The sequence below is a fragment of the Neovison vison genome, chromosome 9 (genome assembly GCF_020171115.1).
Source record: "Neovison vison isolate M4711 chromosome 9, ASM_NN_V1, whole genome shotgun sequence".
Taxonomy (NCBI): Eukaryota; Metazoa; Chordata; class Mammalia; order Carnivora; family Mustelidae; genus Neogale; species Neogale vison.
Genome location: NC_058099.1, coordinates 98,286,377 through 98,301,770, shown reverse-complemented (window position 1 = coordinate 98,301,770; position 15,394 = coordinate 98,286,377). Strand labels below are relative to the sequence as shown.

General features: G+C 52.1%; 1 protein-coding gene across 3 annotated transcripts in view; it reads right to left on the bottom strand.

Moving 5' to 3' along the window:
* FAM120A (family with sequence similarity 120A) overlaps positions 1-15,394 on the bottom strand; it is a 98,497-nt gene that overhangs the window by 49,325 nt on the left and 33,778 nt on the right. For all 3 annotated transcript variants that reach the window (XM_044266058.1, XM_044266059.1, XM_044266060.1), the window contains exons 4-5: positions 11,470-11,598; positions 10,504-10,600 (exon numbers count right to left, since the gene is read on the bottom strand). In XM_044266058.1, the coding sequence (XP_044121993.1) occupies positions 10,504-10,600; positions 11,470-11,598 (226 nt within the window). The remainder of the gene's footprint in view (positions 1-10,503; positions 10,601-11,469; positions 11,599-15,394) is intronic.

The following is a 15,394-nucleotide window of genomic DNA, read 5'->3' as shown; positions in this document are numbered from 1 at the left end:
ACCTGAGCCCCAAATGTTCCCACCGTCCCACCACCCAAATGGTGGGAACAGACAGCAGACCTGGGGGCCACAAGCTACACGATCTCCTCCTTAGGCTTCTTTTAGAGAGTGAACAAAACCAAGCCTCGACACCCCTGAACACCAACATCCTTTACCAGGAAGGGTGTTCCTCCAACTTTAGAATCTGGGCAACTCCAAGCCAAACAAGGAGCCCACAGACTACCACCTCTCACCCCACCAACCTGCCAAGATAAACACATTTAAATTAATAATAATAAAGCATCCCCAAGCCCAAACCCTCCCTCTCATTCTCTGAAAGAAAACTCCCACTGGCATATAACCTGAGCTCCAAGAGCCACCAGTCCTGGTGGAGCAGGGAGAGAAGGGCCACAGCTCACTTCTCCCCACCCAAGAGGACCCATGTGCCTGGAAGCCACAGCCCGCTGCACAAGCCCATCTCCACGTGCCCGGCACACAGCCAGCACCAAGAAGCCGGGGGCACAACTTCCGCAACTGTGGGACACGTAGCTGGGAATGACGACGCCGGCACATGTGCACATGCACTCACACGCTCACCCACACAAACATGCACTCACACGCACATGCATGCACACTGGCCACACATACATGTGCGCACACACGTGTTCACTACATCCACCACACTCACCCCACAGACACACATGCTCACCACACCCACGTGCACACCCACTACACACATGTACACAGTCGCACATGCATGTTCACCACAAACGTGCACTCACCCATACATGTGCACGTGTCTACTGCACACATGTGTGCATTCACCCCAAATATACCTGCACACGTTTACCACACACACACATAAACACACCCCCCTCACACACATGTATGCACATGCAAATATAGGGGAACATTCCTGATCAAACAGTTCTGACCCAGGGGATTGGAACCTCCAAGTGTGAGACACAAGACACTGGTTGTGTGCCTTCTCAGGAGATTCTGAATCATGGCCAGAACACCATGAATTCCATTCAAGCTCTAACGCTACAATTTAATCACCGTGAGAGGCGCAGTTTACAACCTCTTGTGGCTGACCGGACCCACGTAACTTCTGAGTAACTACACAGAAAGTCGGCCACGCCAATTCCCAGCAGTCCAGGGAAGGGGATCCTTTTGTCTCTATTTTTGGCCATTACGTGCTACCAACTTCCTGAAAAGCACAAACTTTCCTTAAAAACAAAAATAAACTATAACTTAAAAGCAAAGATTCCCATGTAAAGACAGTTTCTAAAATCACATTATAATCACTGACCTCAAACAAACCTTCAAGAACCTACAAAGCTACTTGCTAATCCATCAGAACCTGGTCCAGTAAGTGAATTAATCTGTCTACACTTCTGGGAAGGCTGTCGGACGGCCCGATGAGCCAGGCCTGCCTTGGGATGTGGTGGGCATCCCTGTGCAGGAGTTCCGGTCGGCAGCGCCCCCCAGCCAGTACGCAGAGCACAGGGTGCCCTGGGACAAGGCCATCTTTCTCGGGACCGACCCCAGCTCGTGCGTGGAGGTTACCAGCGCCAGCCTGTCGCGCTTCTTTCGCAGACGCTCTGCTAAGAGAGAAGGGCTGTCAGCAGACTACGCAGACAGACAGACAAGTGGAAACAGTGTTTAAATACTTTATGAAAAATATTTCCACGATTAAAAAATTTTTCAAAGACTTCTTTGTGCACGAGGAGACAAGCACACGCACAACGCGGCCTGACAGCTACACTAAGTAAGCAGTGCTGTGGGCGAGCGGCACCTGCACCCCTGGGCCCCCACGGAGCTGTTCAGCCACTCCCTGAAGCCAAGAGAAGACACATGCTAACGAAGGATGGTGCTGACCAAGAAGGCCCGCTTAGAGCCAGTCCGCCTACCCGCGGCCCGGCCCACCTAGCACAGACTCACCGACCACCAGGCATGGCGCTGCAAGAGACATTAGGCCAACCAAAGAAACGACAAAATCATGAACTCTTAAAATTCTCTAATGCCAATGGATACCTGATTTCAAGCACAATAAACAGCTCTGACAATTCAGATTCGAAGATAAGTCAGTATATTCCCTACCACCAATACTAATCGTGAATTCCTATAAAAAAGATCAAATTTTCCAATGACATTAACCGTCTTGAAACGGATGTATTTATTCAGCACTGATATTCTACAGAAGTTAAGACAGAAAGCCACATGGAGAATTTTATGTCACTTGCTTCCATCGTCTTCCAGATGAGTAGCTTCCGAAAGGCAGGCCACAGGCCAAGGACCATGAGGGCAGAGGCAGGATGAGTGGAAGTTGGCCAGCTCTGAGGGACTGAACCCAGTCGCTTTCCAAGGGCACCAGCTCCCATGGGCTCCCAGAGCTGGGACACACAGTCAGGCCCCCTGAGAGGAGCCAGGAGCCACCGTCTGGACAGAGAAGCATGGGCAGGCAAAAGACAAGGCTGAGAATCAAGCAAGTAGGTACCTGAACGAATCACAGACCCCCAGGAAGCACACTCACGCCAGCAGGAGTAAGAACTTGGGAACTGGGACAGTTCACCGCAACGAAGACAGCCTTCCTGATCGTGGGACTGTGGGCAGACAGCATTGCATGGCCGGGAGCTAGCGGGCTGCTCCCCAGCCCGTTGCCCCGGGGTCTGGGCAGCACATGTGGACCTCACAGTATGGCATCACTCAAACCCACAAAGCACCTGAGTCTTCAAGAGCAGGAGTCTGATAAGTGACGAATGTGTCCAAGTTGTATGCGAATCTGTCCCACTCCCAACTCAGCCACTCCAAGCTAGAATGGTGGGGTCCCACAGCAAAGGCTGCTGCGCACACGGGCTGGCAGAGATGGGGGGCAGGAAGGAGCATCAATGCCTCACCAGGCTGCCCACATGGCTTCGGGAGCCCAAAACAACAAACCAGTCTCTGTCCCCCGTGGATTTCAGAAATGCACAACCTGCAGGGACAGTCCCCGCCAACTGAAGTGGCCGTGCCCTTCTGTCACCACACCCTGAGAACCGCCAGCAGCTCTGACCATGAGCTGGTCATCTTGCAGAGACACACCGGGTCAAATGGCTGCCGAGTTACCCCAAAATGACTGCTCACGTTTTTTTTTTAGAAGATGACCTTTCAAAAAGCCATGAGACCAGACAGCCTGTATCACTTCATAGTACAAGGACTAAAATAAACTCACAAAAATCTGAATGAAAGGTCATGGGAACAGATGTCGAGCCTGAGGATGACGCTCAGGAATCGGAAGGAAGGGAGATGAGGTTCCACGTGAGAGCGCCGTGGCTTCTCCCTGGGGCCTGACATCACTACCATGTGCACCAGCTTGAGATAAAAATGGGAACAGACGGACACACAGACACATCTCCAAAACCAGCAAGGGCAGAATGATGTGTATAACACAGCCTCTCATGAAAAATGAAAACACCACCACTGATTACTACACACATATGAGGTAAGAAAACACAGACCTATTTGAGGGGACAAATGGGACCTCAGAAAAGTCTAATGTCTTTCTTTAAACGAAGAAAGATGTGAAACAAACACTGCCGTTTGCTGACCCTGTTCCGTGGGCACAACTGCTGCTTGTGGCACTGCTCCCTATACTGACGGTTTTATTGCGTTTTTCCACAATAAAAAAGCTTAAACAGAAACCATGGAAATGCTGGCTTTACTAAGCGGAACCGTAAGGCCAAACACCACGTACCCTTTAAAATGCCAAATTTCCAAAACCTACTAATAACATGCAACAGCAGTATAATGTGGAGTATCTGGACCAAAACCGTAAGAAGCCATCATTCTATGGCCGAACAGCGGGAATACCGCAGACAACGAGCGCGGGCAGCAGCCAGGCTGACGCAGCACCTACACTGCGGCCCGGGGCCAACTCGTAGGGCGAGGATGGTGATGGGCCTCCGGCGCGGGCAGCCGAGTGGTAGCAGGCAGGCTGTGGGCAGCGTGCGGCTGCCCCGCCATGCTTCCGCGGAGCCAGCACGGTCAGAGCAGGACGGAGCAGCACAGCAGTGCTGGTCCTCACTTGAGCTCGCTTGCCGGGCATCCACGAACCTGTCGTCACCCTCTGCTCCGGGCAGGCTGTGCGACCTCTGCACCCGCGGGGTCCCACATGGGCAACCCTGCTCTCCTGGAGATGGCCCTGCCCCGTCAGCCGAAGCAGCTTCGCAGGAGCTGCGTCCTTCCTCCCAGGCTGTGTCTCCATTTCCGGGGTGACACCTGATGATACGCCCTGACAGGCTGGGAGGCACCCTGTGGGGAGGCAGAGCTGTATTTCCAAAGAGCCTGTTAACCTAGAAAGCCCAGCAACAACTGATAGGACAGTCTGGTGACACGAGCGACACAGGCTATGTGGCTCCCGTTTAGTCACCAGAAAGGGACGCCTGCCAGCACAGCCCACAGCCCAGAACCAAGGAACACGGACCAACCCTCGTCCCTGCTCGAGTTTACACCTACACCTTCCTGAGCCCTGGCCCCGACAGCTGGGTACAGAAGGCCAGTGACAGGGTCCTCCTTCCAGGTGAGACAGCAATCCAGTATGCTCTCCTGTGACCCGGTCTGGGAGAAGGGGACCAGTGAGGATGCAGGCACGCAGGGGCCCCTTCCTATGGTTGCTGTCGGTCTGGTCTTGGCTTCCTGGGAGCAGCTCCCATCCCCAGGCAACCTGTCCACCAGCCTGTTCCTGCAGGCTCCTCCCCAGCCTACACGATCTGGGGCCCGGTGTGTTCTGAGACCCTCCAAGCTCTCTCAGTGCCTTGCCAAAGTCCCCACGTGTGCCAGGCACCTCCAGACCCCTATTTCTGACAGTGCAAGCCTAGTCAATCCCTCCTGCTTTAAGCCCTACCCTTCACGAAAGCCATGGAAGTAGGCTGCCACCAGCCCCCATCCAACCCTGTTCTGTGCCTGTAGGGGCGACAGCAGCTGCAGCGCTAAAAACTGTCTCTTCTGGGCGCCTGGGTGGCTCAGTGGGTTAAGCCTCTGCCTTCGGCTCAGGTCATGATCTCAGAGTCTGGGATCAAGGCCCGCATCAGGCTCTCTGCTCAGTGGGGAGCCTGTTTCCCCCCTCTCTCTGCCTGCCTCTCTGCCTACCTGTGACCTCTCTCTCTCTTTCTCAAATAAATAAATAAAACCTTTAAAAAAACAAAACAAAACAAAACCTGTCTCTCCTCGGATTCCCTACACCTCGCTGAGGACCATGCAGCCACAGGAGCCAGAGACGTGCCCTCCTCACCTTGGATGACAGATGTTCCTGCCACACTGCTCCTGTCTCCCACCCTGACCTCGCTCCTGCCTTCACCTCCTCTCCAACTGAGCCACGAGGGAAGCCCGCCTACATCTACATCTCTACTTAGCATTAGGAGTACAGACACGATAAAGAAAAGGGGACAACTGACACAGAATTCAGGGAGCTGGTGGGCAGGGAGACCTGAGGGGGAGATGTGGAGAGGGCTACTGGTCATGTTCCACTGAGGCTGGCTTCATTAATGTTCCACACGCCCTGGGTGTGCAAAAGTTACCAAGTAACAACTTCTAACACTATAAATCCTCCAGTGAGCTTCCAGAGCCCCTAGAGTAAATCTGAAGCCTCAGGCTATGCTCAGATGCCACTGCCCACAGCCGCACCAGCACCCTGCCCTCCCCTGCATCCTGGTCTCCAGCCACTCCCTTCCACTCCTACCACGGCCAGAGCGGCCACCTCGGGGTCTCCTCCATGTGGAACAGACTTCCTCCCCATCGTCACCTCGCTCAACTCCTGCTCTACCCTCAGGCCTCAGCTCAAACATTAATTCAGTCGGGCAGAATCAAGTCCTGATTTAATCAGTACCAGCTCCGTGTCCCATCCTCCTGGATCTGCCCTCACCAGCTGTACGAGCCCATGTCTCAGTCATGTGCAAGGCCCAGGACGACACGTCTGCTCTGCCACACCGTCCAGAACCTGGCAGGTGCTGGCATGGGCCGGATGGACACAGAAAGGTTTCTGGGTTTCTTAACTAATAGATGTTGTTTTCTGAGCAGTTTTAAGTCTGTAGAAAACCTACGCAGAAAGCACACCCCTTGCACTCGTAAGATACATGTTCAACCAATGGCCTAATTCTGCAACATGACAATTGTGAACGAGAGCCCACAGTTCCCAACAGGATTCCTCTCGGTGCTCATTCTATGGGTTTGGAAAAATTTGTAAGGACACATATCCACCACTATAGTGTCACACAAAATAGTTTCATGGCCCTAAAAATCCTCTATGTTCTGCCTATATGCATCTCTCCGCTGACTTTCCACTGGCCCCATGGCTGTGCTTTTTCCAGAATGTCATGCAGTTTGAATCACAGAGTATGGAGGCCTGGCAGAGTGGCTTCTCTTGCTGAATGTATCTGAGGTCTTCATAAGTTTATAACCCTTTTTTTTAAAGCACTGAATAATACGTCATTGCCTGGATGGACCGCAGTTTACTTGTCCATCGCCCACTGAAGGACATCTTGGACACGTCCACATTTTGGCAATGATGAATAAAGCTGCTGTAAGCATCCCGAGCAGAGTTCTGTGTGGACGTAAGTTTTTAATTCCTCGGGGCAAACACGGAGGAGCGTGGTTGCTGGAGCACATGGAAAGAGCGTGCTGTATTTTCCGAGACACCATCACACGGTCTCCCGCAGCGGCAGCGCCGGTCTGCGCTCCCCACAGCCAAGACCGCACGCCCCGCTGCTCTGGCCCTCGCCGGCAGCCGGCGCTGTCGGCATTCCGGATGCGGGCCGTTCTGACAAGCGTGCTGTGGGAGCTCGGCTACTTCTCACTGCAGAGGCCGAGAAGATAGAGTATGCACCTTCAGAGTCACTGGGCCTCGGTTTCACCTGGGCAACTTTTTACAAGGACACCAGGGTGAGCTCAAGCCTACCGTCTCCATTCACGGGCCTGAGGTGGGCCTCCGGCACCCGGGAGCCACACACAGCTGACAATTTTCCATTCTGCCCCTTCTTATGTGTGCCTCCCTTCAGACTGGGACTCTGTAGACATGGGAGCCATTGTGTGCTGGGACAGAAAGTACAGAATTATCACTGTCTCTAGGTCCCCAGTCCCAACATGGTGTTTCTGATGCAGTAAATGCTTTCCCAGTGAATACTAATCTCACCTGCAACTGATTTAAAAACCCATCTCCAAACAGGTCACTTCTGGGGTCCACTGTGCAAAGACAGGAGGGACTGGCCCCCATTCTTCACCCGGAATAAGACCATGCACGGTGCAAACCAGGCCTCCCAGCGCGCGGAGCAACAGGGCAGACAGGTGTGCAGGTCACTTCCACACCCTCCACATTGCTGAGGGGAGCAGAGGCTCCCTCGGAGCCGCAGAGGCCCAGGGGCTCAGAAGACGCACCCACAGAGCAGCCCCGCCAGGGCCAGTCCCAAACCAGGCCAGGAAGGCGCTGCTCTGGAAGACACAGATTCCTGAGGCCCGGGGAAGACCCGGAGATAGCAGTTCCACCTGAACCTCGGCCCCAGTCAGGTTTAGAAACCCCTGGTTAGAGTCAACTCTCCCCATTTTTACTCCCAAAAGGCTCCAAGGGGCAAATACGATGCTTTAAATGCCTTTAAACTACACATACTTCAGCTTCTAAAACAATTCATAAGACAAGTTCTAATGAACTAGAAAGTATGTTCCAACCCTGGCTATCAAATGCTGAATGCATCTTCCCAGAAGGCAACATAACGGACCACCGTCAGAGAAGACCACTTACGACCTACCTACTGCTCACAAAAACATTTTTACAGGAACCGTGTCTCAGGTTCTCACATGGGATGCCAAGAAAGCCTCTCCCCAATTCCACTTTGCTCCTTCTAGGCTCTCCATTGCCCGCTCAGCGCCATGGTGGGAGCGGAACAGCACATACAGGCAAGAGGGATGGCCACCATCTCCACACTCAGCTGTTTCTTTATACTTGTCAGGAAAATAACGAAAGCAATTTCACATGAATCTCTTTCTGCTGGCTCCAAATTGTGTATCTGTAACTTTAAATACACCTTCTTCCCAGTCTTGACCCAAACTCTGACCCAGGTCACCTCATATTCCAGGCCACACAGCTGTCGGCCTGCACTTCCAGCCACCCCAAACTGTGCCCAATGGCTCAGGTCCCCGCCACAGTCAGCAGCACCAGGAGACCCTGCAGAAAAGGCTTTAATGCAACACACGATAGTTACCGCCCATATGGCTCTGCTTAAAAACACTGCCCCAAACACCACAAATTCTTCCCCAACCCACCACCGTTCCCCAAAACCCACAGACAGGAAGTGAAACTAAATTCCAGGAGTGTCACCTCCATCCATAAAATACTTCCCTCACATGTTGTTTGACAACATAAGAACACAAGACCACTTTGTACAACATTACAAGGTTTTAAGAAGCTCAAATTTAGAGGCGCCTGGGTGGCTCGGTCAGTTGAGTGTCTGCCTTCGGCTCAGGTCATGATCTCAGGATCCTGGGATGGAGCTTTCCATCAGGCTCATACTCAGCAGGGAATCTGCTTCTCCCTCTGCCCCTCCCCCTGCTTGTGTGTTCTCTCTCTCCCCCCTAAATAAAATCTTCAAAAAAAAAAAGAAATGGCAACAGCTCAAATTTAAAAGTACATGTAAAGCCCATCTCATCTCTTCAACGTATTACCAGCCCTGTTAGCAGCTCAGACCAGTGCCAAACACAGCCTCATGCTCCTTTCCACCGTGACCTTCCTGCTTGCCTCCTCCTGAGCAAATTTCTAGTCCCCAGTACACTACAGTGACTATCTCAACTACCATGTCACACAAGGACCAGGTGTCACCTCAAACACACAAGGAGCAAAGATGCCCTTCTGGGAGCTCCTGCCAGGCTCTGGGGCTACAGGCTGTTCCTTGCCTTTCCCAGCCACGCTCCGAGAACAAAGACAGTGTCTGCCCTATGACAAGTGGTCACAGGGCATGTCACATACACCCATCTCCATAACCAGGAAGTCTGAGGCCGGAGGCCATAGGGTCAGGATGTCCTCCCCTGGTGTCAGACCTTGCCTGTCACCTGTCTCGACAGTATCCACTGGGTGCCCCTGCCATAGAAATAAAGCAACAAACTTGACCTGCCCTGCCACATGTCCCTCTGTCCAGCACAGTGACCCCAAATCAAGATCTCACAGCCCCAGTTTAATAGCTTTACCTGGATCAAGTCACTTAGTCAAATACTTTCCCATAGGGGCACAAGGGTGAAGGTGGCAGGTGGGGTCCTGGATGCCCCAGACCTGACATTCCTGGGGGAGGGGTGGGAGGCAGTGTACAGAGAATTAAAGCCAAGTGCTGACACATGATGACTGGTGGCTGATGGCCTCAGAGAGGTGACAGCGAAGCCAGGACCTCAGGAACTGGAGTGTCCCAGGCACAGGAGGTCAGGAATCACTCTTGGCTGCAGGATGCTGAGGCCCTAAGATAGGAGATAGCCCGGCACATCCCGGGGGGAAGTCAGCAGGGCCCGGACAACACAGGGCCGATGCTGCAGGACCAAGCCGTGGGGAAAGCAGGGGCACGGCTCAGAATTTGTCCCAAGCATGAACAGACTGTCCATGCCAAGGAGTTTTCAACAGCACCGTGGCTGTGGGGAGCCAGAGTACCAGCTGTGAGCCCCAACCTGTCAGAAGCCCCGACTGTGGGTCCCAGTGGACAGAACAGTGAAGCCACCATGCCTGCAGCCCGGCCCTCCTTGGGCACTGGGCACCCACAGAGACCACCACCAGCAGCCAGCACTCCTCCGTGACCTGTGGACCACCCCCACACACTGCAGCTCTACGTCTGAGTGAGCTGATGAACATGCCACGTGAGGGACAACTCTCTGGGACATTTCAAAGCTGGGACTAACCTTCTGAAACCAGTACAAAGTGGTGCTCTCTAACCACACCAGGAACAAGGAAGCAAACACAACAGAAACAACAGTGGGCAGCATGATCTCTTGAGTTTTATGGCTCTGGACCCAGAGAGGCGATCGGGCTCAGGGAGAAGTCTGGCACGTAGGTAGGCTCAGGGCTTCACAGCCTCCCATGAGAGCACCACCAGACAAGCTTCAAGCAAACAACTTATAATTACTTTTATTCACCAATTTCAAATCTCTGAGTTAAATTTGGTCTTTTGCAAACAAAATACAAAAAAAAAAAAAAAAAAAAAAGGTAGCAAAGGAGAAGACACCTATTCACTTTTCTGAGTTGGATTTACAAAGGGGTCTGCAGGTCCAGAGGCCTCCCCGCAGAGCATCCCGTGGACATCCCCTGGCCCGCCCCCAACTCCCAGAAGGTCGGTTTGTCCTGCTTCTCAACCCTTTCAGGGGCTACTGCAAGTCTGCCCAGGAGGCACGGCTCCACACGCTCATGCCGGCTGCAGAAACCTCACTTCAGATGAATAAAACTACATGACCACTGGGCCCACGTTTTCATCTCTCTGGTGACAGCATAGTCAGCGTCCATCACAGAGGCTTGGATTTACTTACCTAAGTAATGTGCTGGGTGAAATGCCATAGGCTTACTAGTCGCTGAGTAATATCCAATTGCTCTCTTAAATCGAATAACTTTGTCATCTGTTCTAGACTGAAATAAACGTAGGAAAACCTTTGTAAATTGCATGCCACTGGTCATGTGCATGAACATACTTTCACAATTCAGCACATGTATCATCTACAGCTTTTCAAGTTAGAGAAGAGTTTAGAATGACATTAAAATGTTCCAGGAATGGTGCCTGGATGGCTCAGTTGGTTGGGTGATTGCCTTCGGCTCAGGTCATGATCCCAGAGTCCCGGGATCAAACTCTGCTTCAGGCTCCCTGCTCAACGGACAGCCTGCTTCTCCCTCTGACCCTCCCCCTCCTCGTGCTCTCTCACTCTCTCTCTCAAATAAATAAATAAATAAAATCTTTAATAAATAAATAAACAAACTTTATTTTAAAAAATTATCTTCCGGGAAAACCAACACATCAGACACTAATCCTCTCAGAGTGACGTGGGTAACACAGACTGGTCCCGAGGAATCCCAGCCTTCTCTGGGCCACATCCCTGATGCTGCCTGGGGAAGTTTTCTGTCCTGTCTCCAGCAAGCAGGACAGTGGTTTCAGCTTTCCAGAGAGACATGGGAGGTCACACCAACCCCATGTCCTCTATTAACCCCGACCTGCTCACATTCCCTACTTTACAAAAAAAAAAAAAAAAAAGAGGAAGAAGAAATCCCTGACCATCACCTGAAAGGATGGATAAGTCATATTCACAGTTCCACTTGGCCCATGTGATAGGTCTGTCTTCTCAGGAGAAACGTTATCGATCATGATGGAGAACGAAGGAGTGAAGACCTCCCAGGCATCTATCTCAAGCCCTCCCGGTGCAGCCGCAGGGGAGGCTGGGAGCCAGGTGCCGGGCCCCTGCCACCCCCACCCCCACTGTGCAGAGTGCTCCGAGCCTGCGCTGTACCTGAGAATGCTGGAACACATCTTTAGCTACGGCATCCAAGTCCGAGGGGTCCTGGATATTGCGGACGTAGTCGGCCACAGCCTTGATCACCACATCGCATGGCGGCAGGACTAGCTGGTGGGCCCGGACCTGAGAAACAAGTGCACAGGTCAGTAGGTGAGTCCCAAGGGCAGGGCCCAGAAGCTGCATGCCCCATCATGACCCCTCTGTAGGTCCTGGCCCCAAGACTCTGGGGCTGGGGCTCAAACCCTGGCTCCCCATAGGTATTAAGTACAGTCCAGCCACTTCCACTGACCTAGGTCACGGAGCGCCTGGCAGTCCTGCGTGACTTCTGACACGTCTGCAGCCTGCTCACCGTCAGTCCTGGACCGCAAACCCCATGCCCCACAGCAGCGAACATGGCATAAGACGCCACGGGCTGCAGACACTTCCACTCCTCCTATGCCAGCCAACAGAAGGCCATGACAGGTGGATGCAGCCCTGGCACCAGAGTGCCAAGAAAGCCCAGTCAGCTCTGAACGGAAAGAAAAGATGGGTCCCTGACTGCTGATGCTGATGGTCATGGCCAGTGAAAGATACATGGAGTAAGTGTCGGAGTATTTCATTGTCCCAGAATAGCGGATTCCACAAAAAGGTAAGTAAACTGACTTTTTTTTAAAAAAGGTTTTATGCTCTTTAATAAAAACTAAAACACTATGAAAAAAAGATATAACTTCAGCCGTAACTAGAGTTTTGCTCTTCTCTTAGAAACAACAATGAATCAGGCAGTAAGTTTGTTTTTAGCAATTAAAAAAGTCAAATGATAGCAAAAAACAATCTTTATTTCCCACATAGCCACAAAGGTCACAAAGAAAACAGGGCACAGATCCCAAAAAGCCCTCTGCCTCCAGAGCTGTCTGCTCCTGCCCGCCACCCTGTGACTGTCCAGGTGGGCCCAGTGTCACCTCAGGGTCCTCCAGGGTGGATGGGGAGCAGGGGAGCTGGCTTCACAGATGAGGAGTGAGGAAGGGTCACAAGCCATGGACTGCAGTGGCCCCCAAATCTGGAAGAGGCAGGAAACGTCCTTCCAGAACTTCCAGAAAGACTGTGGCTTTTACAACGTTACAATGATAAATCTGAGTTGGTTTTGTTTTGTTTTGTTTTTTAAGATTTTTTATTTATTTATTTGACAGAGAAAGAAGGAGCACAAATAGGCAGAGAGACAGGCAGAGAGAGGGGAGAAGCAGGCCCTCCGCTGAGCAGAGAGCCCAACGCAGGGCTTGATCCCAGGACCCCAAGATCATGACCCGAGCCGAAGACAGAGGCCCAACCCACTGAGCCACCCAGGCGCCCCATAATCTGAGTTGTTTTAAGACAAGCACACACACGCACAAAGACAGAGAAAAACGAAGAAAATCAGAAAATCTAAGCCTGAGCATATGACATGGAATACCCACCAGAAAACAGACACTGACACTTTTAAGTCACCATCAAGAAGATTTTCAGATGTGCAGACTACATTCACTCTCTCTTCACAGAAGAAACAGATTTTCTTTCTTTCTTTAAGATTTTATTTATTTATTTGACAGAGATCACAAGTAGGCAGAGAGGTAGGCAGAGAGAAAGGGGAAGCAGGCTCCTTGCTGAGCAGACAGCCCGATGCGGAGCTGGATTCCAGGACCCTGAGATCATGACCTGAGCCGAAGGCAGAGGCTTATTAACCCACTGAGCCACCCAGGCACCCCGGGAACAGATTTCCTTGAAGCACCATTCCTCACGTCCGAGTCGCAGTTCTCAGGCCCTGTGTGCCGGTCACTAGTGCTCATGAAAGGACACCCCACCACGAGGCCTCTAGAGAGCCACACGCATCTATGCGCACACATCCCAAGCTCAGGCCCAGAAACCCAACTCCCCCATGAAGACAAAAGCCCACGGGGGCACACGTTCCATGGGGATGAAGCCTGGCAAACAGCACGTGCCAGTCAGTCTGGGAGGAACTCAAGTCCCATCTGTGCTCCCCCTTCTGGGGCGTCTGGTCCCATGGCCAGGCAGGAGCAGGGCCAGCTGGTGGCAGCCCAGGAGGGAAGAGTCAGAACAAAAACCCTGCGCTGTCCTCATGGAACAGGGACGGGGTCAGGGACAGCCGTGCCTGAGGGTCCAGGGCCTCAACTCCTGGCCTCAGCAGCGTGGGCCTGGCTGACCAGGTGTGGCCCTGGCTCCCTGAGAGCTTACGAGGCCCTCGAGGTTTCACGCCATACTGGCAAGGCTGGCTGTTGTACGAGGACTTTAGATACAGAACAGAGTGATGACAACATGGTGAGAACAGAACCTATAGGATATAAAATGGCCAAGTTTGAAAAGGGCCACCCCCCAGGGCGAGGAGCTAACAGGGGAGAACCTCTCCTGGGGTGCGCACGCTGCCACTGGGACTCTGCCGATGATGGGTAGTCACTCAGGGTCTGTCCCACCTCGAGTGAAAACGACCATCTGTCACTTTCGTTCCCGTGGACATCCCTGCTTCACTCCCACCCTGACTGCCATGCTGAACAAGCCTTGAAGGAAACGGACGCTACCAATGAAGGCTCCTGAGCGCCTACCCCGATCCCCGAATGGCACACAAGTCCCCAGGGCCCTGACTTCCTCACACCAGCCGCCCCTGGCCCTGCAGCTTCATTTAGAATCAAGCTTCCCAAACCACCTCGGTGAGAAACCGGGGACAGCCGCCAGGTCCAGGGGGCAGCCTAAGCGCACTCATAGCTCGGGGCACATCCCAAGGGCCGCAGTGCACACAGGAGGCTTTAACTCAGGAAGAAAGAGTACACAAAGTAATTTCTACAACTCAGATGGCACTGTCATAGCCTCGAAACATTTGGCGAAAGATTATACACGTTTCAAAACTATTTACCACAGTATTCCTTTCATGAGAAAGATTCCTGGTACGTTCAAATATGCCTATATCTGCAAACAACCAATTTATTAAACTTCTGATGTTCTTGATAATTTTTAATTTGTACTTTCTTTAAAACCTTGCCATGCGCTGCACTGGGGAGGAATCGCGTATTCCTATGGTCTGGGAAACAGAGCTGAGAGCAACAATCCAGCAGAGAAAGCCAACAATCCCTAAGATTCCAGCCACCTCCAACACGGCCCATGGCCCTCCACACACACCACACAAAGGAGTTTCTCTGCCAACTCTCCGCTAGTACAAAATGATGACTTGCTGTCCCTCGAAAAGCGCTAAATCCTCCCGAACATTCTGGAGGAGCACAGGGACACACACAAACACACACACACCCCCAGCCACAGAAGCAACTGTAGGGAACTTACAGCAATCCCTCCCTGTCCACTCAAAAAAACAAAATCATACTCAAACCCCAACTCACTCGCTCCTTGGAGAGAGGCTTCAAAGTATTTTTCTGGAAGTCCTACTTCTCCTTTTTTTCTTTTCTTTGAGCAGTTGTACTTTTATTTTAGCCCAAAGCTTAACATTAGGAGAAAAACCAAAACTTAAATTGCAATATATCTAAGTTAAAGTTGGAAAAATGTACTTTTTGTCTGCAAGGATAGAAAGTAAATTCTGTTTAATTAAAAACCAAATGTTTGCAATCATCTGCCTTTTTGGAGCACTTTGTAGCAATTGCAGTAATTGTTAGTTATACACTTTGCAAACAAAAAGACAAAACCTATGAGTGGAGAGGACCTCCCAGTGTGTGCAGCAGCCCAGTGTGCAAACAGGACAACTGGTGGCAGACAGACACAGCCTGGCGGGAGGTGGCAGACACAGCCTCAGACGAGGCCATCAGCACGGAACCCCATCCTGCCCCAAGGTCTCACTCCCTACTGAAGACCATGTGCTGCTGTCTCCTGTGGGTCATGGGCAGGTGGTGGATGCGAAAGGCACTCAGCCAGGTGGCCCCCATGATGGCCCTTCCTATACCCTCTGGCT